This window comes from Mesoplodon bidens (assembly GCF_964165515.1).
Source record: "Mesoplodon bidens genome assembly, chromosome: 1".
Taxonomy (NCBI): domain Eukaryota; kingdom Metazoa; phylum Chordata; class Mammalia; order Artiodactyla; family Ziphiidae; genus Mesoplodon; species Mesoplodon bidens.
The window spans coordinates 189,058,402-189,084,271 of NC_138176.1; the positions used below are offsets into that span (position 1 = coordinate 189,058,402).

General features: G+C 41.7%; 2 protein-coding genes across 6 annotated transcripts in view; one reads left to right on the top strand and one right to left on the bottom strand.

Annotated features, from left to right (window-relative positions):
• Positions 1-8,016: 8,016 nt before the first annotated feature.
• Positions 8,017-13,838, bottom strand: HNRNPDL (heterogeneous nuclear ribonucleoprotein D like). 4 transcript variants are annotated; one of them, XM_081248965.1, is made up of 8 exons: positions 12,636-13,830; positions 11,702-11,870; positions 11,441-11,602; positions 10,821-10,952; positions 10,559-10,673; positions 9,866-10,036; positions 9,433-9,525; positions 8,017-9,060 (listed from the first exon to the last, which is right to left on the bottom strand). In XM_081248965.1, the coding sequence occupies exons 1-7, from the start codon at positions 13,076-13,078 to the stop codon at positions 9,455-9,457; spliced, it is 1,263 nt and encodes a 420-aa protein (XP_081105091.1). In that variant the 5' UTR covers positions 13,079-13,830; the 3' UTR covers positions 8,017-9,060; positions 9,433-9,454. The 4 variants fall into 4 exon arrangements, with proteins under 4 accessions (XP_081105091.1, XP_081105092.1, XP_081105094.1 ...); XM_081248966.1 differs by having other exon boundaries at positions 8,017-8,277; positions 12,636-13,829; XM_081248968.1 differs by lacking the exon at positions 9,866-10,036 and having other exon boundaries at positions 8,017-8,277; positions 12,636-13,838.
• Positions 13,839-13,968: 130 nt separating this feature from the next.
• Positions 13,969-25,870, top strand: part of ENOPH1 (enolase-phosphatase 1) — a 33,227-nt gene continuing 21,325 nt past the window's right edge. Inside the window, exon 1 of one of the 2 annotated variants that reach the window (XM_081249002.1) lies at positions 13,969-14,308. In XM_081249002.1, coding sequence (XP_081105128.1) covers positions 14,225-14,308 — 84 coding nt within the window. In that variant the 5' untranslated portion in view covers positions 13,969-14,224. The remainder of the gene's footprint in view (positions 14,309-25,870) is intronic. The other variant, XM_081249003.1, reaches the window with a different exon arrangement.

Below are 25,870 nucleotides of genomic sequence, written 5' to 3' on the forward strand. Positions count from 1 at the left end.
AGTCTTTTGGTTGGAGCATTTAATCCATTTACATTCAAGGTAATTATCAATATGTGTGTTTCTATTACCATTTTCTCAATTGTTTTGGGTTTGTTTTTGTGGTTCTTTTTCCTCTCTTGTGTTTCCCGCCTAGAGAAGTTCCTTCAGCATTTGCTGTAAAGCTGGTTTGGTGGAGCTGAATTCTTAGCTTTTGCCTGTCAGTAAAGCTTTTGATTTCTCCGTTGAATCTGAATGAGATCCTTGCTGGGTAGAGTAATCTTGGTTGTAGGTTTTTCCCTTTCATTACTTTAAATATACCGTGCCATTCCCTTCTGGCCTGCAGAGTTTCTGCAGAAACATCAGCTGTTAACCTTATGGGGATTCTCTTGTATGTTATTTGTTGCTTTTCCCTTGCTGTTTTTAACATTTTTTTTTCTTTGAATTTAATTTTTGTTAGTTAGATTAACATGTGTCTTGGTGTGTTTCTCCTTGGGTTTATCCTGCCTGGGACTCTCTTCACTTCACTTCCTGGACTTGGGTGGCTATTTCCTTTCCCATGTTAGGGGAGTTCTCAACTATAATCTCTTCAAATATTTTCTCAGACCTTTTCTCTTTCTCTTCTTCTTCTGGGACCCCTATATTTCGAATGTTGGTGTGTTTAATGTCCCAGAAATCTCTGAGCCTGTCCTCATTTCTTTTCATTCTGTCTTCTTTATTCTGCTCCTCAGCAGTTATTCCCACCATTCTATCTTCCAGCTCACTTAACTATTCTTCTGCCTCAGTTATTCTGCTATTGATTCTTTCTAGTGTATTTTTCATTTCAGTTATCGTTTTGTTCATCACTGTTTGTTTGTTCTTTAGTTCTTCTAGGTCTTTGTTAAACATTTCTTGTATTTTCTCAATCCTTGCCTCCATTCTATTTCCGAGATTTTGGATCATTTTTACTACCATTACTCTGAATTCTTTTTTAGGTAGGTTTCCTATTTCCTCCTCATTTATTTGGTCTTGCAGTTTTTTACCTTGCTCTTCCGTCTGTAACGTATTTTTTTGTCATCTCATTTGTTTTGATGGGTGGGGCTGTGTTCCTGTCTTACTGGCTGTTTGGCCTGAGGTGTCCAGTACTGGAGTTTACAGGCACTTGGGTACAGCTGGGTCTTGGTGCTGAGATGAGGACCTTGGGAGACCTCACTCCATTTGATATTCCCTGGGGTCTGGGGTTCTGTTAGTCCAGTGGTTTGGACTCAGTGCTCCCACCACAGGAGCTCAGGCCTGACCCCCAGCCTGGGAACCAAGTTCTTGCAAGCCATGCGGTGTGGAAAAAAAAAAAAGAAAAGAAAAAGAGGGCAGAACAATAACAAAGAATAAAAAATATATTAGAAAGAAAAAAATACGAATGAAACGACAACAAGGCAAAACAGAACCACAACAGCAAAAAAAAAAAAAAAAAAAAAGGCCAGAAGCAGCCTTGGGGGTGGGGTCTAGGCTCAGGACCCTCGTGGCCAGAAAATGCCTTGTGGGTTTGGGGTCGTGGCTTAGGCTCAGCCTAGACAGTGGGGGCCACAGAGAGTGGAGGTCGAGGCCTGGGACCCCAGCAGGCTTGCTGGGCCCGAGCAGTCAGGGGAGATGCTAGCTGCGTTCCCCTCTGATCCCCCAATCCCCCAGAGGTCTCTCTCTGTCCCCACTGATCCCTGCACCATGGGTGGGCTCCCCCTCTGGTCATGGAACCCCTCCCCTCCCCCAGCCACCCCTCACAGGTGCCGGTCCCCTGCTGCCTCCACTTTCTCTCCCCCCTCCTTCCCTGCCACGTCCTACCTGGTTGTGTGGGTACTTTTCCTGTCCCTTTAGGTGTCCGACGTCCCCCACCAGAGCCTGGGAGTTGCCCTAGTTGTGTCAAGAATTTAGAATATTACATAAATGTAGTTGGTAAAGCAGTGGCAGAGTTTGAGAGGGTTGACTCCAATCCTGAAAGAAGTTCTACTGAGCAGGGTAAAGTGCCATCAAACAGCCTTGAACGCTACAGAGAAATCCTTCATGAAAGACAGACCTCCTTGCTGTCTTATTCAAGAGACTGCCTCAGCCACCCACCTTCAGCAACCACCACCCTGATCAGTCAGCAGCATCAACATCAGGGCAAGACCCCCGCCTGCAAAGATTTTGACTCACCGAAGGCTCAGATGATGGTTAGCATTATTTAGCAATAAAGTATTTTTAAATTAAGGTGTATACATTGTTTTTTAGACATAACACTATTGCATACTTAATAGACTACAGTATAGTGTAAGCATAACCTATATGTACCGGGAAAACAAAAAAAATTTGTGTGACTCACCTTATTGCTTTACTGTGATGGTCTGGAACTTTACCTGCAATATTTTTAAAGTATGCCTGTATGCCTTTTATCTTATTAGGTATATATGTACACCTGAATACTCTTACACTATATGTAGGACTGCACTAATGCACGGAAATGTAAATATGTAATGCAAATTTAAAAAACAGGGCATGATCTTAGCAGTGATTTATCGAGTAATTCTGAAAACCTTTGACATCTTCATGTAATGCTTTTTTTCCTTTCTTATGCAATAAATGGAGTTAATAAACTGTGACCGGTGTTCCTAATCAAGTTATACTAACAGTCTGCATTCCTTTCCCAGGAGAATTGTCAAGAGAACAGTAGTTAATGCCTGTATATTTCCTGGTTAAGAGTGTCTGCTTGATTTTTTCTATTAAAGGCAGAGAGAGAAATTTACTCCTTGGTCTTTAATGAAGTAAGAGAAGAATGATTTTATTTCACCAAGTGGCAAGTATTTAACACCAGGAGAATTTTAAAAGATTCAGGTTAAAGAAAATACAAAACCAAAACCCTACCATGGTAGTATCATGAATCTTGGCTATGGGTTGGTGAAAAATCCCTGTACCTGTCACCAAGACCCTCCTCTCCTGGGGTCTGGGATATGTGGGAAAAACAAACATATAAACAAACAAAAAAACCAAACTCCACAATCAGTGAATTGGTAATGGAATGTTTTCTGAATTCGTTATTGTCTTGGATGGAGAATCAAGGGAAAATAAAAACCCTTTTGCTATGTCTATATCTTGGTGTTCTAAAGCATCATGTTAATAGCAATTAAAATAACTTTAATTAAATGAAAAAGGGAAGAGAACTTCCTGGCGGTCCAGCAGTTAGGACTCCTCGCTTTCACTGCAGAGGGCCCTGGTTCAATCCCTGGTGGTCGGGGAATTAAGATCCCACAAGCTGAGTGAGTGGCGACGATAGGTCAAAGTGGAGTTATTCTTAGTTTGGACAGGCTCTTAAGTCCTATTTTTACATGGATTGTAACTAAAGAATAAATACATGAAAAAATAGACATATTTTAAATGAGATCAAAGGTGTAATTTGGGGGTCTCTTTATTTCTGATGAAGTCATTCAAATGCATAATTAAAAAATTATATCCATAAAAATATTTTAAAAATCACTTTTCCAGATTATGAAAGTAACACACACTCAAAAATGCCTTTTGTTTTTCCTTATCTCCAAATGATGTGCTAGGTATAGTTCTAAATTCCTAGGAAGAAGTAATAAAAATTCTTGGACTTTTTTTCTGTATTTTAAGTCTGATAGAAATCACACATTAAAAAAAATCTGTACAAGCTAATGAAAACACTGTTTCTTAGATTTTAGCTGGCATCATTAAGTTGATGGTACAATGCTGATTATCACTGTAGACGTTCTGATTGACAGCTATATGCCTTTGATTAATAGAAATGTCACTACATAATGAGAGCAATATATGTGATGTGTACAGCCATTCAAAATATACAGTTATGGGGAGAAAATACCTAAAGTGTTTCCTGGTAATGAAAAATATTGGAAGTACCCTAAAATACTTCAGTCCCCACTGTCACACCCTCCCTTCACCCCTCTGCCTGTATGGTGGTCTAAAGAGCTTTTATGTCCCATACGTCTCATCGTTCAAGGGTAAACAAAGTAATCACTCAATTCCATAGGACAGGGACTTCCCTGGTGGTAGAATGGCTGAGACTCCACGCTCCCAATGCAGGAGGCCCAGGTTCCATCCCTGGTCAGGGAACTAGATCGCACATGCCGCAACTAAAAGATCCTGCAAGCCACAACTAAAACAAAGAAACCCGTATGCTGAAACGAAGATTCCGCGTGCTGCAACTAAGACCCGGCACGGCCAAATACATAAAATAAATATCACAGAAAAGCTCTCTCACGGGCATGAGTAGTTGCTCCAGATTATCTAGGCTCCAGTTTCATCAGAGGAACAAGAATAAATCAATTTAATACTTATTTGGTTGCACTGGGTCTTAGCTGTGGCAGGCAGGCTCCTCAGTTGCTGCAAGCATGTGGGATCCAGTTCCCTGACCAGGGATCGAACCCGGGCCCCCTGCATTGGGAACTCGCAGTCTTAACCACTGCACCACCAGGGAAGTCCCAAGAATGAATGAATGATAATAAAACGCTACTTTCCTACAAAAGACTTCAACACTCACAAATTAAAGACTGTTGACTAATCTTAATGCTTAGAGATCCCTCCCAGAAGTGGCAAACACTGAATCTAGTCCTCAGAGATGCTTGATACACTCCAAAACGTAATGAGTTACTATCAACTAGGTAACTTCCTCAATTTGAAAAATCAGGGGATTATAGTTTTCCATAATTCCTTTTATGGGGTTGGCCCTTCCTGTCTCATCCATAAAACAATCACCCTGTATTTGTTCACCAGCCAGCACTGAGAACATTTAAGAAACTCCCTTTGGGTAACCGCATCAATGATAGCAAATTCAATAAATTTTGGAAATTCCCTGACAGTCCAGTGGTTAGGACTTGGTGCTCCTTACTGCTGTGGGCCGGGTTTGATTCTTGGTGGGGGAACTAAGATCCCACAAACTGCATGGTGTGGCCTAAATGAATGAATTGTAGTCAATCTGTCACCATAAAAGCCAACTTCGAGTCTTTTAAACTAGATAGCTTTCAAAGTAGTTTATAATTTTCTTGAGACTACATTTATGTAGACATGATTTTTTTGTCTTAAGAAAACTCATTTTAGTCAGATTCTCAAAAGGAGATAACCATTGGAACAGTATGAGAAAACCTGTCTGCAGTACAGTGCTTCTCATATTTATAACACATGCTAGTCTTTGATAAACCAAAATCTTGAGCATTGTTACTAGAAATTTTTAGATTTAGGTAACAAATCACAGACTGTTGAATATCCCTTCCCCAATCACACTGAGATCATGATGTACCTCCTCAAATGGGGGTACTCCTCTTGAATGAGTAGACCAAAGAATAAGGTCAGGAATTAAACTGCCACTTAAAGCAACAATCCTTAGGATGTTCAGCATTACCCTCTAATCCATAGAATACCACTGTATTCTTTCCTACAGTTTATAAAACACAGTGGTTAAGTCAAAGTTTCCACTTTTTTCTATTCAACCAAAACTCACTGAAATCCCACATCTGACTATTTCAAGACAAATATAAAACCTCAACCAATCCTAAAGGAACAGCCCATTTTTATGGCAATACTTTTTTTTTTTTTGCATTACGTGAGCTTCTCACTGCTGTGGCCTCTCCCGTTGCGGAGCACAGGCTGTGGACGCGCAGGCCCAGCAGCCATGGCTCACGGGCCTAGCCACTCTGCAGCATGTGGGATCTTCCCAGACCGGGGCACGAACCCATGTCCCCTGCATTGGCAGGCGGACTCTCAACCACTGCGCCACCAGGGAAGCCCATGGCAATACACTTTTGAATGACTTTACATGAAAACAAAGTTGTATTGCTTTTGCTCAGAAAGTTGAGACCACAGTAGATGGCAATTCTATTAAGTTGGAAAATTTGAGAGATTTTTACAGAATGACATTTCCTGACTTCGCTTAACACTAGGAGCAATTCAAATGGCAGAAATGCACATACACACACACCTTTAACTAAAAATTGCAGTTTACATAAAATCACATTTAAAAATGCAATTATAATTGCAGTGTCCTTGAATCACCTTTTTAATAGGTGAAACATAGTATCCTGTGGTGGACATACTATCAAATACTTGCAACATATAGCAATTAATTTCTCAGGTTTCTTTGTATTGAAATTTATAAGATTGGCAAAGGCTCCAGTTACTGTCACCATTACGAAAAAGATGCATGGAAGAGAATGAAATAAATGCTCTGCTTATCCAAGTTAGTATCCCAATGACATTTTTACTCTTAATCCCTAATCTTGTAAATGTAGCCATCAGACTACAGAATACTAATGTGTTAACAAAACTGCTAATTAGGTTTCTTTCAGGGTAAGTATTAACACAAAGAATTTGCTCAAAACTCAGGAAGCATATTTAAGAATATACACGTTAATTATGTTTGTCATAGGTACTTCAGTTTTTCTAAAAGACCTCAGACAATAATCTCTAGATGTAGTATTTCTTCAAAGTCATGTATATCAAGACTTGACTGAAGAGTTTGGATTTTGTTTAAAAAGCCTTTATTCATTTTTGATCAGGGAAAGGACAATCTCAACTTGTCACCTAATCATAAATTTGAACTTACAGGATTCACTGTCCTAAAGACACTGCACCTACTGACTTTGACAACATAACTTAAAATGAAAATTTCCTTTCTGTTCCCTAAGGTTGCATGTTGAAAGAATCAAACAATCCCTTACAATAGCCAACATTGGTACTTGGCCTAGGTGTAAGGTCAAATAGCAAAACAGGAGCAAAAGGCCAAAAGCACTGTAACTTGATAGCCCAGCAAGTACAAACATCATCGGAACAAAGAAAGTTGCAGGCACCAAATAAAACAAGGCAGGTCCATTAGCATAAAAAAATTTACACTTGCTTTAAGGTGAGGTCAACTATTCCACATGTGAACATGTATGCCAATCCTAACGGCTAACATGGAACCACAGAAATGAAAACAAAAACCTTAAATTCAGTAACTACACTGAATGTAAAATTCAAAACTTGAATTTATCCAGGACATCCTCCAAAATCTAGAGCTAAAACTTTTTTTTTTTTAATGCACCAGAAGATCTGTTGTAATGATATGACTTGGTCACACTTAGATTTGCATTTACATGAGATTTAAGGGATACCTTTCCCCACTATTCCTTTTACGTTTGAACATGGATATGCTTAACTATTCAGCTCATGCACTAACTGCGCTAAAAATGATGAAACTTACTGCCATGATTTTTTCTAAGAACTCACACCACATAACAGTTAACACCCAATACAGCTTCCTAAAAATGCCCCAACAGAAACATTTTGTTCAGTTTGGTGCTTGCTGTGACATAATACCAACAGAAGAGTATACAATTAATTTAGTTACTCATCCACTACGTCATATATTTTAATCTAACTTTTGTTCAAACTTTAGTAACTTCATACCTGTTTGCCAAAATCCTTGTGTTAAAGCAATTACATCTGATATTCTTAAACTGTGGCTCCTATAACACAGTTCAAGTGTTTTTTCCCCTGGTTATATTTAGACAGTTTAATCAAGAAAACAAAGTTATGGTATTATGATTAGCCAAAGCTCTTTCTAGCAGACCACTGAATACAGCAAGTCATAACAAAAGCCTTTCCAGAGACAAGAACAAAGCAAAATATTTTCTATTCATAAAAGGAGCTACCAGCATGCTTTGTGCCATTAAAAAGTTACTTTTCAAAATATAACCAGAAGACTTATGGTCTACTAGAAAGCTTCCACTCATCACAACACTGTAACTACGCCACAGAAACTTTCATGACAACGTCTCCAGATATACAAAGAGAAAACAACATTACTTAAAGGTATGTGGAAGCCTCAGTTAACAGGGAAATGAAGCCTTAGAACATAGAATACATCTAACAAAAAGAGAACAGAGTAGACACTGTAGCTGGCTATTTGTAAAGGACCACAGTTTCTCCCTATGGATCAACACTCCCTACAAAATAAACTGTGCCTTAATTATTGCTTATTTAAAATTACACTTTTACAGGGCTATTTAGTACCTGACGCAGAAAAACAATCACATAAGGAAGCATTTATTTGAGGTTTAACATGAAATCATACAAATAAAATTTGTATAAACACAAATCCACGTCGAGTCGTAACACAGGTAGCAAAAGACAAAGTAAAAACAAAAACTAATTGGCGGCTATATACAGTTGGACACAGTTGTGTCTTGTACACTAGAAAGTCTTTTACAAAATGATCATCTTAGATCAACAGAAGACCAATCTTCAATGTCGTCCTGCAAGATGGATTACTTTAGCAATCTCTTCCTAAAAACAAAAACAAAATGGCAATTAGATTTGTGCAACTCTGACAAGCTTTCAAAGGTCCACTTTCATGAATTGTTTTAAGTTCTCACTTTATTCTTTTCTTCAATTAAAGATCACATGCAAATTCACTGGCAAAACGCAGTTCGGGTAATTAATAAATTCACCCTGGAGTTCCCAAATGATATTAAAGTAAAATTTACTTAGAAAATCTGGGAATGCAGTCTTCCCATATTCACAGGTTGAACTGTGCTAGGTTCAAGGTCTACTAGAAACATCTCTAGTAAGCCACGTAAAATGCTATTACAAACATGAATTTCTAATAGGCTTGTATTGCAAGAAAACAAATTTCTGTGTGCATATGATCTTTAATTTGTATCCCAGATTTTAAAGTTCTTGTTTTGGTTTGTAGATTTCACTATTAGCTATAAAAAGAAAAAGCAAGCATTAAATCTTAAAGAATGAACACTTAAAATGAGGCTCCACAATTGAAATACAACACTAAACAGAAGACCAAAATGATTAAGCTGTAAAAAGGCATTTATGTACTTTAACTCCTGTAAAAAACCATTTAAGTTAAGTTTAGACACTTAATCTTCAAAAAGATTAAAAAAGAAGCCAAAGTCTGAAGTTTTCCACTTTAATCTTTACGCTGGTACATGAAGTTGGAAGAGACCATACCACAGGACAGCGTTTTCTGGTGTATGCCTTGCGCTCTGCCCGCAACGTGCGACCCCCAGAGATAGACGTGGTCAGGGTGACACACGGCCTGCAATGAAGTTCCCGCTGGCGGGTACAAACAAGGTATAATGTCAGAGTTAGAAGACAACATTCCTGTTTTCCTTAAGTTGTACCCATTTCAGTACTTTACCTGTTAATAGTTCTAAAAAAGTTTAATTATTCCTCTAGACCACCTGGTACACAAAGCAAACAGAAAAACTCTTAAGTTTTTCTGTAATACTAAAGAAAGTGAGATAAAACTTTAAAGTTAAAGATCTATAGACACTTTAGGCAAAACAGGTTCATAAAGCAAGTAAAAAATTAACAATTTAGTAAAAACAGGCTACATGATATTTTGTTTTCACTTATTTTTCATTTGTCTATTGATCTTTAAATTAAATTAGAATTTCCACTGGTGTCTTGAACTCTTATACACACCTGTTTTCTCCAACGTCCCCTTTTAGTATGGTTGGTAATTATTTTGGTGATTGCCACCCCCTCGAGATGCCTTGCCGTAAGTGCTCTGTTGGCCTATTTTGAAAAAACAAAAAATTATGCTTAGCTTTTAATGAAATGGTTTCACTGTACATTTAAAAACCATTAAATATGCAAAATCCTCCATGGCAATTAAAATAACCAGAAACTTAAAAAGTCATTATAAACTAGTCACATATCACATTCCAGAATGTTTGTAATGACTGAAGTCTCTGTATCAGTATAAGCCCCTATGACTATTAAATGTCTCAAAAATTTAACTCCAAACACTTCAAGAAATAGGAAACACCCACACACACAGTCTCAGAATGGGATTGTACTTTAAACACTGAATTTTAGTACCATTGGTTTATGAAATTAAGTTAAATATTCTTACCACTGTAGTCTGTATATCCCTGTCCATATCCATAGTTCCCATAGTTATACCCAGTATAATCATAGCCGCCATAGCCACTATAGTTTTGATCACCACCATAGGCACTATTGTAATTTCCATATCCTTGATCATAATAGTTATTAAATCCTTGGTTCCAGTTTTGGCCCTGACCTGAAACAATGCACAATGATTGTTAGGAAACAACTTCTGACCCCCAATCCTAACATAAAATGATGCGTTCCTGTCCCTCACTCTGCAAATCTTAAAAAGGCAGAATGGATACCTATATTGCTATCTGACCAAGAGAGTATTATTACAGTTGGCATAAAAAAGGGGGCAGAAAGTCCAATTGTGCCAGTATCAGGCTTCCTAAATTCAATGAAAAATCAGGACAAAGGAGAAGACAGTGTTTATCTTTAAAACAAGGACTCCTGCCCTAGAAAACCTATCACACCAAAGTGTTCCATGTAATCTTAATTACCTTTAATGGTGTTATTTTCCCATCAGTAATGACACTGTCAGAGTGTCATTTTTGAAGAGGTGGAAACCAGTAAAAACAAAAGCCCACCCACTAAGCTGAGCAGTTTCCATGTTGTAACAGTTTAAATTTGGCTTCACTTTCCTATGGGCTTATTCATATTCCGCAGTTTATAGCTTACAGCATTGAGTCACTGCCCAGGAATTAAGTCTCACCTCGACCACGACCCCTAGTACCACCTCGTCCACCAGCTGCAGCACCTCTTCCTCCTTTTTGTTGTTGCTGTTGCTGCCTATATACCTCTTTGGGTTGTGCAACTTTGATTTCACACTAAAAACAAAATTTAAAAAGCAAACAGAATTATTACCAATATTCTAATGTCAAGCCATTGTTTTTCTTCTCAAAACAGGTTGAGAAATTTCACTTTCAGAAAAAAAAAAGCATATTGTTCATTTACTATAATCAAAATGGCTTTACCTTCCCAGAACCAATTTGATGGTATCTGCTTTCTAACAATTTCTTTACTGGCTCTTCATCTGTATATGTAATAAAACAAAATCCTCTTCTCTCATTTGTTTTTGTATCCATGGGAAGTTCAATATTTTCAATCTGAAATCAAGATACACACTCAAGGTCACCCACTAACGGTAAAAAGCTACCAAGATGTTTTAGAATGCCGCAAGTCCTTTTCAAGCTTCAACCTAACATGTCATTCTAACAGAATAACTTCTGTATAAACTACTGCTTTATTATCCACATCAAACTACAGTCATCTGTTTCATCTATGGAGCATTGAGAAGGGAGAGTAAAACCTTATTTAATACCATTTCTTACCCCACAGATGCCACTAGTTAATAAATCCAAACCCTAACCACACCAAAGCATCCATCTTCTTGCTGAATTAGTTTCCATTAGACACTAGTTTCCATTATAACACAGAAAGCACTGATTAAGGTACGGTGACTGGAAGGGACTTGAGCAATAATTTAATCCCACCCTCATCCAACCTGAGTTTGCTCTATAAGAACTGGGCCAGGGATAAACATTATATAAACATATCAAATGAAAATACACGTAAACGTAAAAGCAGAGCGCACCTCTCCAAAGGCTCCAAAATATTCTTTAATTTGTTCTTCTGAAGTATCTGGGCTCAATCCACCCACAAAAACCTTTTTAGGGGGTTCCTTCCCTTTTAAAGCTTTGGCTCTTTTAGGGTCTATCAATTTGCCATCCAGCTTGTGTTCTTTCATTTCCAAAACCTAGAAGACAGATTTATTTAATCTGACAACATACAAGAAACCCTCTGAACAATTTGCAAGAAACACACAAAAGCACCACAATGCGAAACATGTTCCTACCTTATCAACACTAGCAGCATCTTTGAAAAGCACAAATCCAAATCCTCTTGATCTTCCAGTGACTGGATCTGTTTTAATTGTGCAGTCTACAACTTCCCCAAATCGAGACAAATATTCAGTCAGATCTTTCTTGCTTGTATCCCAGCTCAAGCCTCCAATAAACATTTTACTAGAAATAAAAGTTTTTTAACGTTAGCAGCAACTACAACGATTACTTAAATTCTGAAATTACGAAATTTACGAAATAAAACTATAAAATAAGCATGGGGAAATACATCCTTATGTACAAATAATTTAATCCGTTTACAGACACACACGAACAAAAGACCACAAAGATCCCCAAGTTCCTCACCTATTCAAAACGGTGGACACCTTGCTCTCCTCACTGCACAATGCCAAGTTTAAACGAGGCCAACAATACATGGTAAAGATTGTTCCCGACTAGAAAATCCTACTTTCTATACTGATCCCACACAACTTAGGCTCACCGACTTCCTCAACTATCAAGCCAACATTCCACCTAAAGAACTCATCATCACACGTACTGGGGATCTGGGTACCAGTCGCCTACAGGTTCCCAAACCAGGAGTTCCCTAAATCCTCCCCCTGAAAACTGCGCGGAACCGTAACACAGACACAATGAAGAGGCGGCTGCAGCTGCAGCATGGGGCACAGCGAGGCCGGCCCCTCCCCCTCGGGCCCCACGCGCGCCTGCGCACTCGGGACACAGACGCCGCCGCCCTTCCCCCACTTTCCGCGGGCCTCTAGAGTCACCGCCCCACCTCCGTCTCCTACTTTCCTCTTCCCTCCAACCTAGTGGAGCCCAGCGGGCAATCGACTTGGGGAAAGAACAGGGGCAGCGCGCGGCCCCCGAGGGACGAAGGGGCGCATGCGGAGCGCTGGGGGAGGGGGGAAGAGGAAAAGCGTGCAGTACCCGTCATCCTGCTGATTCTTGCTCGCGTTGATCTTAGATCCCTCTGCAAATTCCTCTATGTTGCTGTACTCGTTCATGTCTTCCATAGCGGCTGAGTTGTCGGCCGGGAAGCGCTGGCGTGCAATCCGTGTCGCGACAGCAGCGGCGGCAGAACGTTGTATGGAGCTGGATTTAAAATGGCGGCGGAAGAGATCCGGGCGCCGCCTGCGCCCACCCTTTATAGCCGCCCCGCCCGCCAATCGGGAGGGCTGCTGGGCGGTGACGTGGCGCTGGGCCCGGCGCGCCCCCTGCCGGGCAGAGCTGGGAGCGAGCGAAGGGAGGAGCGGGGCGAGCTGCCGCGGCGCCCTCGGCCGCCAATGGGAGAGGCTGCGGGAGGCTAAAGTAGCGGGAGCGGAGGGGAACAATGGCGGCGGCACATGGGAAAGCCGGGGCGGGACCTCCATCGCGGCCCTTCCGCTGAGGAGCGAGGTCGCGGGTGAAGGGACGCGGGCTTGGGAAAAGAGCGTCAGAAGAGAAAAACGAAGGGGCGAAAAGTCCTGGGTCAAAAATCCCGAGCAGCGTCACAGCCCCTCTTGCCTTGAGAGCCTTTGTCTCTGGCGTCCGGTCCAGCCCACTCCCAGCAAAGAGCCGTCAACCCCGCCTTTTTCCGCCCTCGGTCCCCCAGTGCGGAGCTGCCGTTATCGATTGGCACCGGGGCCGCGCTGCTCCGGAAAAAGGCGGACTGCGCCCAACGCCGGTGGCTGAGGCGGCGAGCGCGCCCTGCCGTTCGTCGCGCGCACGCGTGTTTTGTCCTCGAGCTGGCTGGAAGCAGCCGAACAGGAAGCGGGCGCGCGTTGGCCCCTCCGGACAGCGGCGCGGCGCGGCGCGGGCGCCTCTTCCGCTGCCGCTACAGGCGCGCGGGCCGAGGGGGCGCGGCGGGCCTCCCTAGCCAATCGGCCGTAATCGCGGCCAACGCAGTCAGGCTGACCGGGATCCAAACGGCCTCTTTCGCTGGCTGACGGGAGGAGGGGCGCGGGCCCGGTCGGATTACTGTAAAAATGCAAAAGCGGAGGCAGTGGGCGGGGAGGGGGCTAGGTGCCGTAGAGGGCAAGGGGCACTCACATCCCCGGCGCGCCACTCGCGGGGCTCCCGTCTGCACGTGCCCCAGGCCTCTCCCGCTCGCTCAACCAGCCTGCGGAGAGCGCGCGCCCGCGCACCGGGCTCCCGCGTTCGTTTCTTTGTTCCCGCCCACGCGAGGCCCACTTTGACGGATCGGGTTAGAGGCCCTCTAGCGGCCAATCGACGTCGGTGCCATTACCTCTCCCCGCCCCATCGGAACCTCGTGAGGACCGCCCCTTTTCCCTGCCCACGTGGTCTAGGCCTCCAGGCCCGGGCAGCTTGCGAGTTCAAGGTCCCTGTGCTGCCGGTTTCTCTATTTTCAGGGGCGCCGACGTGTCCTCTCCGCCTCGTGCGTCAGGCCGCTCGCAGTTGTGCGCTCCGGGACTCTTTTCGGGGCTGTCGGAAGCCCAGCAGGTTGCTGGGCGCAGCCGGCACGGCCCTCCGCCCTCCCTACCAGTAGGCCGATTCTCGTAGTAGCAGCCGGTGGGGAAATGGTTGTGCTTTCGGTGCCCGCCGAAGTCACTGTGATCCTGTTAGATATCGAAGGTACCACAACCCCGATTGCTTTCGTGAAGGTGAGGGGCGGAAGGGAGCGGGGAAGTTACTTGTGCTTTAAAACAAAAATTTTAAACTATTGCAGACCTTGCACTAGAGACACGAGGCGTGGGAGAAACGGTGTGGCTTTGCAGCGGCTCTGGGATGGGAGGAGGTAGTCTGCGACGGATTGCGGGGATGCTTTTCCTCACCATCTTCACCTTCCCGCGTCCCTACCCTCGGTTATTTGCAGGTGGGAAGGGATGGAGGTGGTCGTGAAGAAGGGCCGAGGAGGGCAGGTCCGCCGCGGCAAGGTGAAGCGTTGTGGGCGCCGCCCGCCGGCAGGTGTGCGCCCCGTGGCCCCGCTGGTGAGCTTCCGCCTTGTGCCGGGTTGGACCTGGCGAGGCTGCGGCCGCGATCTAGTGGCCCTTGAGGCGTCTAGTCTCGTAAAATGGGAAGGCTGAAGGCTGAAGATGACTTTTCAGGTACCCCTGGTGATAGGCGGTAATGGTTGCTCTTGGCCCTTTCCCACTCCTGCTCTTAGTGGCCGAAATGCACACTGTATGTTACTGGACTAGGCTAGCAAACGTCTAGATTCCGTTCATTTTCTTCGAAAAACTATGGAAGCTTAAAGTTCTTACCAAAAGCTTTCCTCCTAGGATGTCAGTGCTAACCAACACTTGTCTACACCTAGTTCACAAACTTACAACTTTGCATTAGAGCGGGTTCCTTTTTTATATATATTGTATTTGCCAGGATAGTAAATATCAAATATTAATATAATTTTTTAAAGAATTCCTCGGGCCTGGTCTTCTCTTTATTTGACTTCTAGAGGTTTAAGATAAAAGTATTCACTAGAAGTGCTTGCGTGCAGTAATAACCGAGAAAGGAGGGAAAGTACAAAGTAGGGAAAATAATAACTGCTTTCTTGTAGTTTTCAAAGAAAAAAAGGATTCCTCATCTTTGTGGTTTATAGTTTACAAGTCACGGTCTCCATTCTGGCTTTCTCTTGCTTGCCACTGTTATCAGGAGACCAGGGATAATGACAGGACAGGTAGTTGTTATATGGCATATGTAGCGTTCTTGGAAAGTTGATTTAGGGAGTAAGATACCTCATGTAAATCAGTTTTGTAACAAAACATGTGTCTCTTTCACCTTTTTTACCCACTATGTCTTCTGTAAGATGACATGAGCCACTCCTTGGAATCTTTGTTTATGAAAGACTTATACTGAGATCTTTCTGAGAATAAAAATGCCTTGATGATCTAAATAGATTTTTTTGTTTTTGTTTTGTTTCTTTTTTTTTTGCTTTTGGCCGCGCTGCGCGGCTTGTGGAATCTTAGTTCCCCGACCAGGGATCGAACCCAGGTCCCTGCAGTGGAAGCCTGGAGCCCTAACCACTGGACCGCCAGGGAATTCCCAAATAGATTTTTTTTGGATTTGACACCAGACTGCCAAAAAATGATTCGGGGTCTTGTTTAAAGGGTAGTTTCTTGTGCCTTCTTCTATAATCTGTTATTATTTTTTATTAATATTAATCTATTACAATATAATCATGTGTTAGTTTGTTATACATTAATTTATCAAAACCAGTGTTTCTAAAAGTATGTTCAGAAGAACATTAGGTTTGTGTGGCTGTTTATAGTAATTATGCAGAAAAGGTTTCCATTATTAAATCCACTTTGGGGGAATGTTCTGTATGTATTCAACCAGGTTTTTTTTATTGCACACCTTCTCAGAGCCTTTATATCCTGTACACACTTGCACACACACACGCATTGTGAGCCTTCAAGAGACTAGCATGTCACAAATTTACTTGAACCAGAAAAACTTTTAGCAGAATATCTCTATCTTTTCGAACACCTTTTAAAGAGATTCCAAGTTATATCCTTCTTGGGCCTCTGAGCGTGGAGCTGGGAATTGGGAGATGTTTGTTCTACTTGGGCTTTATTAGTCACATTAGGTGTGTGAACTTGCAGCCCTCCTTCCTGTGGAATGGTGTAAGGAAACATTGAGTAATGTATACCTGCAGCTTGTATACTTGACTCATCCTCAAAAACTTGGTGAGGTGTGTGTACTCTTTGCATTTTACTGATAGGAAACTAAGGCTCTGAAAAATTGAACAGTATGCCTGGGATTTGAAACCAAATTGTCTGACTCAACAACTCTTACTCTTTCCATTATTGCACTCGATCTCTGAAATGGGAACCACAGTGCTCGTTCCATTTTCTTTGCCTGGCCTTGTGGGTGTTAAATGACACAGCTGGTATGAGAGCACTTTAATCAGCAAGAAGTACCATAAAAGTATATGGCAGCAAATTTCAATATACACCACCTCTAGGTGGTAGGTATAAGAGTGAGCCCTTGGAACAGAATAACTATAGTTGAGTCTCACTTTATCTGGGCGGTTGCTTCTACAGTCAGCGTACACTGTGAAAGTTGAGTATTTTCAAAAATTGCCCTTGAACTACCCGCAGGAAGTCAGTTCTCTTTGGAGATTGATTCCGTCTTTCAGTAAGTCATATGCAGCCATTTTTCCTTCAGGGTTGAAACGTATCCCTGCTTCTTCCTTTGAGTATCAGAGGAAGTTGGTTTGGGATTAGGTGATGTAGATGAAAAATATACTGTGTCAAACTTTAGCCTCACAATGAACCATTCATGCTGTAAGAGACACTGAGGAACTGAGAGACTGTCCAGGGGAACAGAACACCTTCACTGAGTAGAATGGCAGACAGATTGCCAGCACTGGTTATGTTTTTTTTTTTTCCCTTTCTCTCTTTCTCTATCTCTCTTTTTTTTTGCTGAGCACTTAGAGTTGAATGTGTATATGATGCAACTTAACTATATAAGATGACACTAACAGTCCTGGATATCTTATGGGATACCATAGAATCCTCCCAGATTGGGTGCTCTGAGGACAGGCTGTTGCTCTATCAGGGCATGCCTTCAGCCTTTGGGCTCCGGGCAACAATAAACAATGTTTTTACTTCCTGCTATTATGTCTTATTTTCTTTGGTCAAATTTCTAGAGAGGGAAGGGTTCCTAGCTTGGATCATCTAATCAATGTCACAACCAGCTAATTAATTTCTCATATGAATCACCTGATGCCTGGAGGGATGTCTTGTGAGGATCATCACAATATGTTGGGGACAGAGCAGCAATAGATGGTTCCCAGTGCGTGTGAGTCCTCAAAGCCACCAGCCCACTGCAGGATGTGTGCTTCTGGAGTTTCTTTTCTTTTCAAGCGCTAACTTTGATTTTCTGCAGTGGTGATCTCCCAACATTTCTTGATCATGTACATCATCAGCAGAATTGGAGCAGGCACTACCAATAGAATTTATTGTGTACACGTATTACTGTAGTATTATTAAGTTGTAAAGTAAATTGGAATTTAAAGATGAGATTTAAATAATAAGTGTAAATGAATATTATTGTATTCACTTCCCTTCTCCCCTTGAATCATCTTGCATGCACCTCACAGAGCCACTGCTTGATCTTTGTCCGTGTGATGTAATATTCATTTTCTGACTTTGTGCCTTGTATTATTCCAGTGTTTTTAGTCTGTAAGCTATGAAATAACACCATTACCAGTCTTTGTGGTTATCCTGTCAAGAACCTTCAACTATTGTTTTTGAGTTGGAGAAAATGGTGTCTTGTTTCTGAAAATGCTCTGTAATTTGGTGCCTTTCCTGCCATTACATGTCAAGTTAGTACATGTAACAACAGTTGCGGCAGTTATGTTCTGTGAAGTTACTGTGAACACCATCTTAGCAAACACTGAATCATTGCCCCTAGAGAAAATGCAGGGTTTGGTTCCTGTGAGCCTCTGGTCACAGCATATTTGTCAACTGATCAGTACATAACCTTGTTTTATGTGTGTTTCTGTTTGCCTTATTTAATGTATATCATTGATCCATTAACATTGAACTCACTGCCAGTAGTGCTATAGCTTATGCTTCAGCGAAGCTTATGTAACACATTTGTTTTCTCTGTAAGGCAGCTTTCTTGCCTTTAGGAACACTAGATAGCACTTTGCTTGGGGACCATTTTAAACTGCACGCTCACCAACAAAAAGGACAAAATGCGAAAAATGTGGCGCTAAGTAGACCTTGAAAAGGATACTTGTTTAAAATATGAGAGGTGAAATAAAGCAAAGCATCACATACTGGGAACGTGTGCATCTGGTTTTTCACAATTTTAGCTGTTCTACTCATGTATGTACCTGTCCTCAAAAAGTTGGGAAAGTGCAGTGAGTAATGATTTTGGGGTTACAAATAAGTTTTAGTGAGTAGGAGAATTTGAAAATACAGAATCTTTAAATAATGAGGATTGGCTTCGTAGAGTAGTATTTATAAGGATGGGCTTGGAGACTGCAAGTCTTGATTAGCATTCTGGCTCTTCCCTAAATGATTTATGGCAAGTTAGTTAATGTTCTGAGTCTAGGTACATATTCCCTCAACTGTACTTTGGGGATATCAACCTCATAAGGCTACTGTGAACATTTAATGAATGTTTAGCCCTTGAAAAAACTTTATAAAAATAAATATATTTCCATCAATATTTCATCCACCGTCTCAACAAATCTTGTCAGGGAGTAGTGGGCAGGGGTACTAGCAGGGGCGAGGGCATGTTTTTCACTTATGCCTTAGGAAAACTTTTTGTGCTTGGTAATCAAATCTTTGTAATAATTAAGAACCTCTCATTAACTGAAAGTATGAATCTGATTAGAATATTTGTCCCTAAAATATAGTGAGTCATGGTGAGTACCCTTGCCAATGGGTCTTTGTATCTGTGCTTCTCAGACTTGAATGTATTTACAAATCATCTAGAGATCTGTCTAAAATGTAATTTCTGATTCAGAAGATCTGGAATGGAACTTTTTTTTCATTTTTAATGACACTTATTGTTTTCTTTCTAATTTTACAAGCAATATATGTTCATTGCAGACAATGAGAAATACATAAAAGCATAAAGTAAAAATTAACAATCATCCATAATCTCCACCCCCCTGAGATAACCATTGTTTGCATTTTGATGCATTTCCTCCCAGTGTCTACATATTTTTTTAATGGAAGTATAATTGACCTACAATATTATGTTAGTGCCAGGTGCACAACATAGTGATTAGATATTTCTATACATTACAAAATGATCACCGTGATATGTCTAGTTACCATCTGTCATCATACAAAGATATTACAATATAATTGACTATATTCCTCATGCTAAACGTTTCATCCTCATTTATTTTGTAACTGGAAGTTTGTACCTCTTTTTTTTTTTTTTTTTTGCGGTACGCGGGCCTCTCACTGTTGTGGCCTCTCCCGTTGCGGAGCACAGGCTCCGGACGCGCAGGCTCAGTGGCCATGGCTCACGGGCCCAGCTGCTCCGCGGCATGTGGGATCTTCCTGGACCGGGGCACGAACCCGTGTCCCCTGCATCGGCAGGCGGACTCTCAACCACTGCGGCACCAGGGAAGCCCTGGAAGTTTGTACCTCTTAATCTCCCTCACCTATTTCACTAATCCCCCAACTCCCTCCCCTCTGGCAACCACCTATTTCTTCTCTGTATCTATGACTCTGTTCTGTTTTGTTATGTTTGTTCATTTGTGTTTTAGATATGTGAAATCAGATGGGATTTGTCTTTCTCTGCCTGACTTACTTCATTTAGCATAATACCCTGTAGGTCCATCCATTTCACAAATGGCAAGATTTCATTCTTTTTTATGGCTGAATAATGTGGAACAGAACTTGATGCTGAATTTCGAACAGGTTCCCAGGTGATACTGTGGTCCATGGACTGAACGCTGTAGTTAGGCTTTTTTTTTTCTTAATAAATCTATTTTATTTATTTATGTATTGGCTGTGTTGGGTCTTCGTTGCTGCACATGGGCTTTCACTAGTTGTGGCGAGCGGGGGCTACTCTTTGTTGCGGTGCACAGGCTTCTCATGGTGGTGGCTTCTCAGTTGCAGAGCATGGGCTCTAGGCACATGGGCTTCAGTAGTTGTGGCACATGGGCTTAGTTGCTCCGCGGCATGTGGGATCTTCCCAGACCAGGGATCGAACCCGTGTCCCCTGCATTGGCAGGCAGATTCTTCACCACTGTGCCATCAGGGGAGTCCCTGTAGTTAGGCTTTATACAAATTCGTAAGTTCTACCTGTGCCGAGGTCTGTTAGCGCTCCTCTTTTCCAGTGGCTCAGAGGAGGTGATAGAGCAGACCAAAGGTGTGGGTGAATTAGGGGAGGTCTGTCATCATTAACAGAACCAAAACCTCTCAGAAGTCAAGTAAATTGATAAAGGAGAGCAAGATGATGAAATAAGCTGGTAGACAACAAAGCATTAAGCAAGTGGCCGCTTCCCCAGCTTTTGCAAATTGTCTTCCAGAAACTGAACTGTAAAAACAACTTTCTTAATAATAGAAATAGAAAGGAGTTATGTGTACTTATAGGGAAGCAGGATAATAGGCCTGAAAATTCCTGACAGATCTCCAAAATTCCTCTGCGGCTCCCTCTTCTCCCTCACTACCACCATCTTATGTCATTTTCTAGATAATTTGTTAGTAGAAACATTTCACTGAATGTCTGTACAACAGGGACCTGAAGATTAAGGCTTTAAGTGTCCTGGCAGATGGGCGGGTGAGTAGTGCCTTGCTTTAACCTGCTGTATTAGTTCCTGTGGCTGCTGTAACTAATTGCCATGAGTTTAGTGGTTTAAAACAGTACAGATTTATCATCTTACAGTTCTGGAGGGTCACAACTCTGAAACAGGTCTCAGTGAGCTAAAAGGAAGGTGTTGGCATGGTGTGTCCCTTCTGGAGACTAGGGGAAAACCTCTTCCTTGCTTTTCCAGCTTCTAGAGGCTACCAACATTCCCTGGTTCTTGGGTCCTTCCTCTGTCTTTTTTTTTTGGCTCACGGGCCCAGCCGCTCCGCGGCATGTGGGATCTTCCCGGACCGGGGCACGAACCCATGTCCCCTGCATTGGCAGGCAGACTCTCAACCACTGCGCCACCAGGGAAGCCCCCTTCCTCTGTCTTTAAAGCCAACAGTGTAGCATCTTCAGATTGATCCTTCACTCTCTGACTTTGACACTCCTATTTCCCTCTTTCACTTGCAAGGACTTTGATTATATCAGGCCCAACCAGATAATCCAGGGTAATCTCCCCATCTTGAGATCCTTAATTTAAATCATGTCTGCAAAGCCCCTTTTGCCGAGTAAAGTAACATAGTCATAGGTTTTGGGGATTAGGAACATGTACATTTGACGGTAGGGGGCAGTTTCCTCTCTACCACACTTGGCTAGCACCAGCATTTCTGACTAATAGATCCCTTTACAGGTTCTTGGCTACATCAGAGTTCGGCTTTATAGTAGCTCCAATTTTGTTTTGAAATTTATTATTTATGGTACTGGATAGGATCTATAAATTTTTTTAAAAATTGACAGTTTTTTTTTTTTTTTAAGATTGTGTTTCTCTTAAGGATTGTGGTGGTGTGGAGGTTGGTAAAGACTGTTTAAGGGACTGGAGTTTTACTTTAAAGAACAAGATATTTGGCAAGGTTCGAACAAGACTAAGGGAAAAGAAGAGATCTCAAACTGAACGTCCTATGTTAGAAAATATGAATTAAGCAGACAAATCCTTGATCCTATAAATAATATTTATTTGAAGTAGCAGATACTCATTTAATTGAAAATCAAAATGATAAAGATATTGATTCAATTAACAGCAGAGTCATGTTTGTATGCTTTTCTGAGGTTTGTTTAATGAATTTCTTTGGAATATCTTGCTATTTTATGTTAAAGCACTTTTAGAAATAGCTAATACATTCTTTTTTTTTTTAATTTATTTATTTATGGTTGTGTTGGCTCTTCATTCCTGTGCGAGGGCTTTCTCTAGTTGCGGCAAGTGGGGGCCACTCCTCATCGCGGTGCACGGGCCTCCCACTATCGTGGCCTCTCTTATTGCGGAGCACAGGCTCCAGATGTGCAGGCTCAGTAATTGTGGCTCACGGGGCTAGTTGTTCCGCGGCATGTGGGATCTTCCCAGACCAGGGCTCGAACCCATGTCCCCTGCATTGGCAGGTAGATTCTCAACCACTGCGCCACCAGGGAAGCCCAATACATTCTTGATTGTTTAACAATACTTGTAATTTACTCTTTTACGTTCCCTTATATTCTAATGATATATTTTGGAAGATAATAATCAGGAAATGTTGAAATTAACATTTTTTTCTCATGAAAACGGTTATGTTAATTTTATGGTCTTTCTAAGGAGAGCTTGTGTTGTTTGATAGTATCTCCCAACTTTAGTTAAATATCCATTTGGTTAAGTTTTATCATTCTGCTCTCAATATGAAACTGTTAGAAGACTACCCACAAGGGACAGCAACCAGGCGCTTGCTTCCACCTGTGCTGTTTATTATTGATGCTAGTAACTGTAATTGTGTCATTTTCCCTGGCTTCATTCAGTCTCGAGATTTAGGCTTTTTCATCTTCAAGAATGGGGTAGTAGGATCTGTCATGCTTATAAGGTAGTGATGAAGATTAAGATAGAGTGCAAAGACCTTTGAAAAATATAAAGCCCCATAGAAACACTGATTATAATGCAGGAAATATCAGACTGTTTGGTGGAGACAGAAAGTGCTTATGAAGGGTCAGTGTGGAAAAGGGGGAACTAACATTTACTGAAACCCGCTGTGATTACCTCCGCCTCTCTCCTTATGGCCCTGGCCAGAAATAAGTTAAGAGTGAGATGCAGAACTTGGCTAACCTCAGAGAACTTGAGGAGGCACTGGAATGGCAGGACTGCCTTGATAAGTAGCTGTTGATGGGTTGATTAACATTCCCCAAACCTTCCCAGTTGCTCAGGATTCCTAAAGGGAGATATACCCATGGTGGTATGTGAGAGGAATTTTGTTGATTCCACTTGAGACAAAGGGAGGAGCCTTTGGACAATCACTGTATCGGGCGGGTCTGAGTATATCATGAGGTGGATTAGAAAACACCTCCGGCCTTAATTTCTGGTCTCTTGTTCGTCTCCCGCCTTTTGTATCATGGCACTTGCGTAATCTTTCCAGCCTAATCAATCTTCCCTTCTTTTCCCTCACATTTATTTGAACACCTGTCATGTGCCGGGCTCTGCTGGGCAACCAAAATCTTTAAAGATTCTGCTGCCACCCTTAAGGAGCCTAGTAAGGAAGACAGGAACATTAGCAGGTTGTCTTTGCACCATCAGAATCCTTTGTGGTTTCCTGTTGGCTCAAAGATAGTTTCAACTCCTCAACTTCAGTGAATTGGGTTTTCCAACTTTCTATTCCTCTATTTCTTTACACTTTTTTTTTTTATATAGCTGAACATGCACATTTGGGTCATGCCACACTTTCATGCCACCACCATTCCTCCAGCTTGGGATGTCATACTTTTTCCTCTCCAAGTGCAAGTTGGTTCCATGTACTTATTAATTTAAAACATATTTATCACGTTAGGTTATGGGAATACACAGGTAAGACCTGCTTCTGCTTTCAAAGGACTTCTGTTTAAGCAGGAATTTCAAAATCCTCTCTCTCCCTCCTTTGCAGGGCCATGTATTTGCCACTGTAGCAGATGCTGCCTTGTGGTGGTGTCTGTGTGTGCTGTCTTCCAGCAATGCTGAGAGAGCTCCTTAAGGGCAGAAAGCAGAGCCTGGCATAGTACTTGCACATAAGGCATTCAGCAAATGCTTGTTGATGGTGATATGATGCATTCCAGAATGGGCCTGAGAGGGGCTGGTATTGCTTCTCCCACTTCTGCTATCCTTGCTATTTCAGATTTCCTCAAGGTGATACTTTATCTTATTTGCACAGTATGCAATTTAACGGATGTATTTCTAGAGTCTCATTAGAATATTCATTGACCCAAGATTTCTAAAACCTCTTAGTTTTAGAGAAAGAAGTCAGTTAACAATGGATATTAAAAACCATAAAAAATTTTTGATTAACAATTAAAGTATTTAAAGAGCTAAATACGTTATTCTGTGGAAACTTCTATCAGTTAATGTGAGGATAGAGGCAAGTGTTTTTTCCCCAAAATTTTTCCTCAGAAATTAACTCACACTTGTTATGAATTGCAAACATTACAGAAGAGTATAGTGTAGAGAATGAATGCCCTTTCTGCTCCTACCACCCAGCAATAGTCATTAAGAGTTTGGTGAACATTCCTCCCGATTTTTTTCCCTATGCATACAGTAAAGTCACTTAGATCCTTGGAAGAAATGTAGTCACACTGACCCCCAAAAAGGTACCAATTCTAATAAATAACCCCTGTTTTGAAAATACATAGATAAGCCTTTATCTTGCTCAGATAAACTTTTAAAGGATATCCTGTGTTTAGCTCTGAAAAGTCCTACCTTGTCTGATGATTCTTAAAATTTTCCATCCTTACAGCTCACCCCATGTCACCCCTTCACTAAAAAAAAAAAAAAAAAAAAAGTATTCTTTTTATAGTAAAAGCTTATTTTTGTATAAAACTTTAGATTTTCACATTTATTAACTCACTTAATTTTCAAAATTGGTTTTGGTGGAGGTAGGGGTCATAAGAGGGGTGGAAGCCAAGCCACCCTGACCCTCTTGCACCTGGTTCTCCATCACCTTTCTGCATTGTGTGGAAAGTTAGTAGCTCTGTCCTCAGAGGCCCTACTGGAAACTCATTGGACCCTTCCCAGGGGACTCCATTTCAGAAGCATGGATTTCTTTTCAAACAGAATTCTTTAATACAAAAAAGGGTTCTTTGTCTTCTGGGTATGTACGTGAGCGGTTCATTTCTTAACTTGATTTTCTTTTCAATGATTCATTATGTGACCTTCTAACAAGTTCCTTTTCTTAAGTCTAAAAAGTGTGGAGCTGATACCCTTTACTGAGTAGAGAGAGACTAGCACATGTGGTTTGGAAACTAGTGGTAATCCTGGCAGTGGGGCCTGGGTGGGTCTTCAGAGAGGAGCTCGTGGTTAGATCGGCGTTTGGCAGCTAACCTGTTGTGCTCCGAGAGGCTGGCTGACTCCTGCCCCGGGCCTTGTGTGGGTCCAGTAAGCTAATTAGATCCCTTCTCCTGGGATGATCGGGTTCTGGGGATCTGACTCTTCAAACTAAAAAAAAAGACCTGTTTGATAAACTATAACCATAGTTTCTTAATTTATACTTAGCCTTTATGTGCCTCTGTGAAATGGAGGAAATAAGGGCACTTGTTTCATAGAGCTATTATGAGGATTGAAATGACATAATTCAGGCCATTCATTAATCAATTCATTGAGTAAATTTGGAGTGCCTTGGGAACAGTGGCAGATGGTGAGAAGTGATAAGATTATGGATGTTTTTTATGTAGGTAAGGCTGACTCATTTGCTGATGAATTGGTTGGATGTGGCATGTGAGAGAAGGAGTCAAACACGACTCTAAGGCTTTTGGCCTGAGCATCTTGGCAGCATGGAGCTGCCACTTACTGAGATGGGGGAGATGTGGGAGTAGGATTAAGGGCTAGAAGCAAGAGTTGAGTTTCAGACATCCAAGTGGAGATCTGGGGTAGGCAGCTGGAAAAAATCAGTCTGGAGTTCAGGGAAGAGGTCCAGGCTAAAGCT

Bases quoted from the DNA above. Each gene is read 5' to 3' on its own strand.
- HNRNPDL (XM_081248965.1), bottom strand. From the start codon at position 13,078: ATGGAGGTCCCGCCCCGGCTTTCCCATGTGCCGCCGCCATTGTTCCCC. The intron at 10,953-11,440 runs GTGCGCTCTGCT...TCTTGATTTCAG, and splicing joins ATTTTGGAGCCTTTGGAGAG to ATTGAAAATATTGAACTTCC. The intron at 10,674-10,820 runs GTAAAGCCATTT...TTTTGTTTTTAG, and splicing joins ATCAAATTGGTTCTGGGAAG to TGTGAAATCAAAGTTGCACA.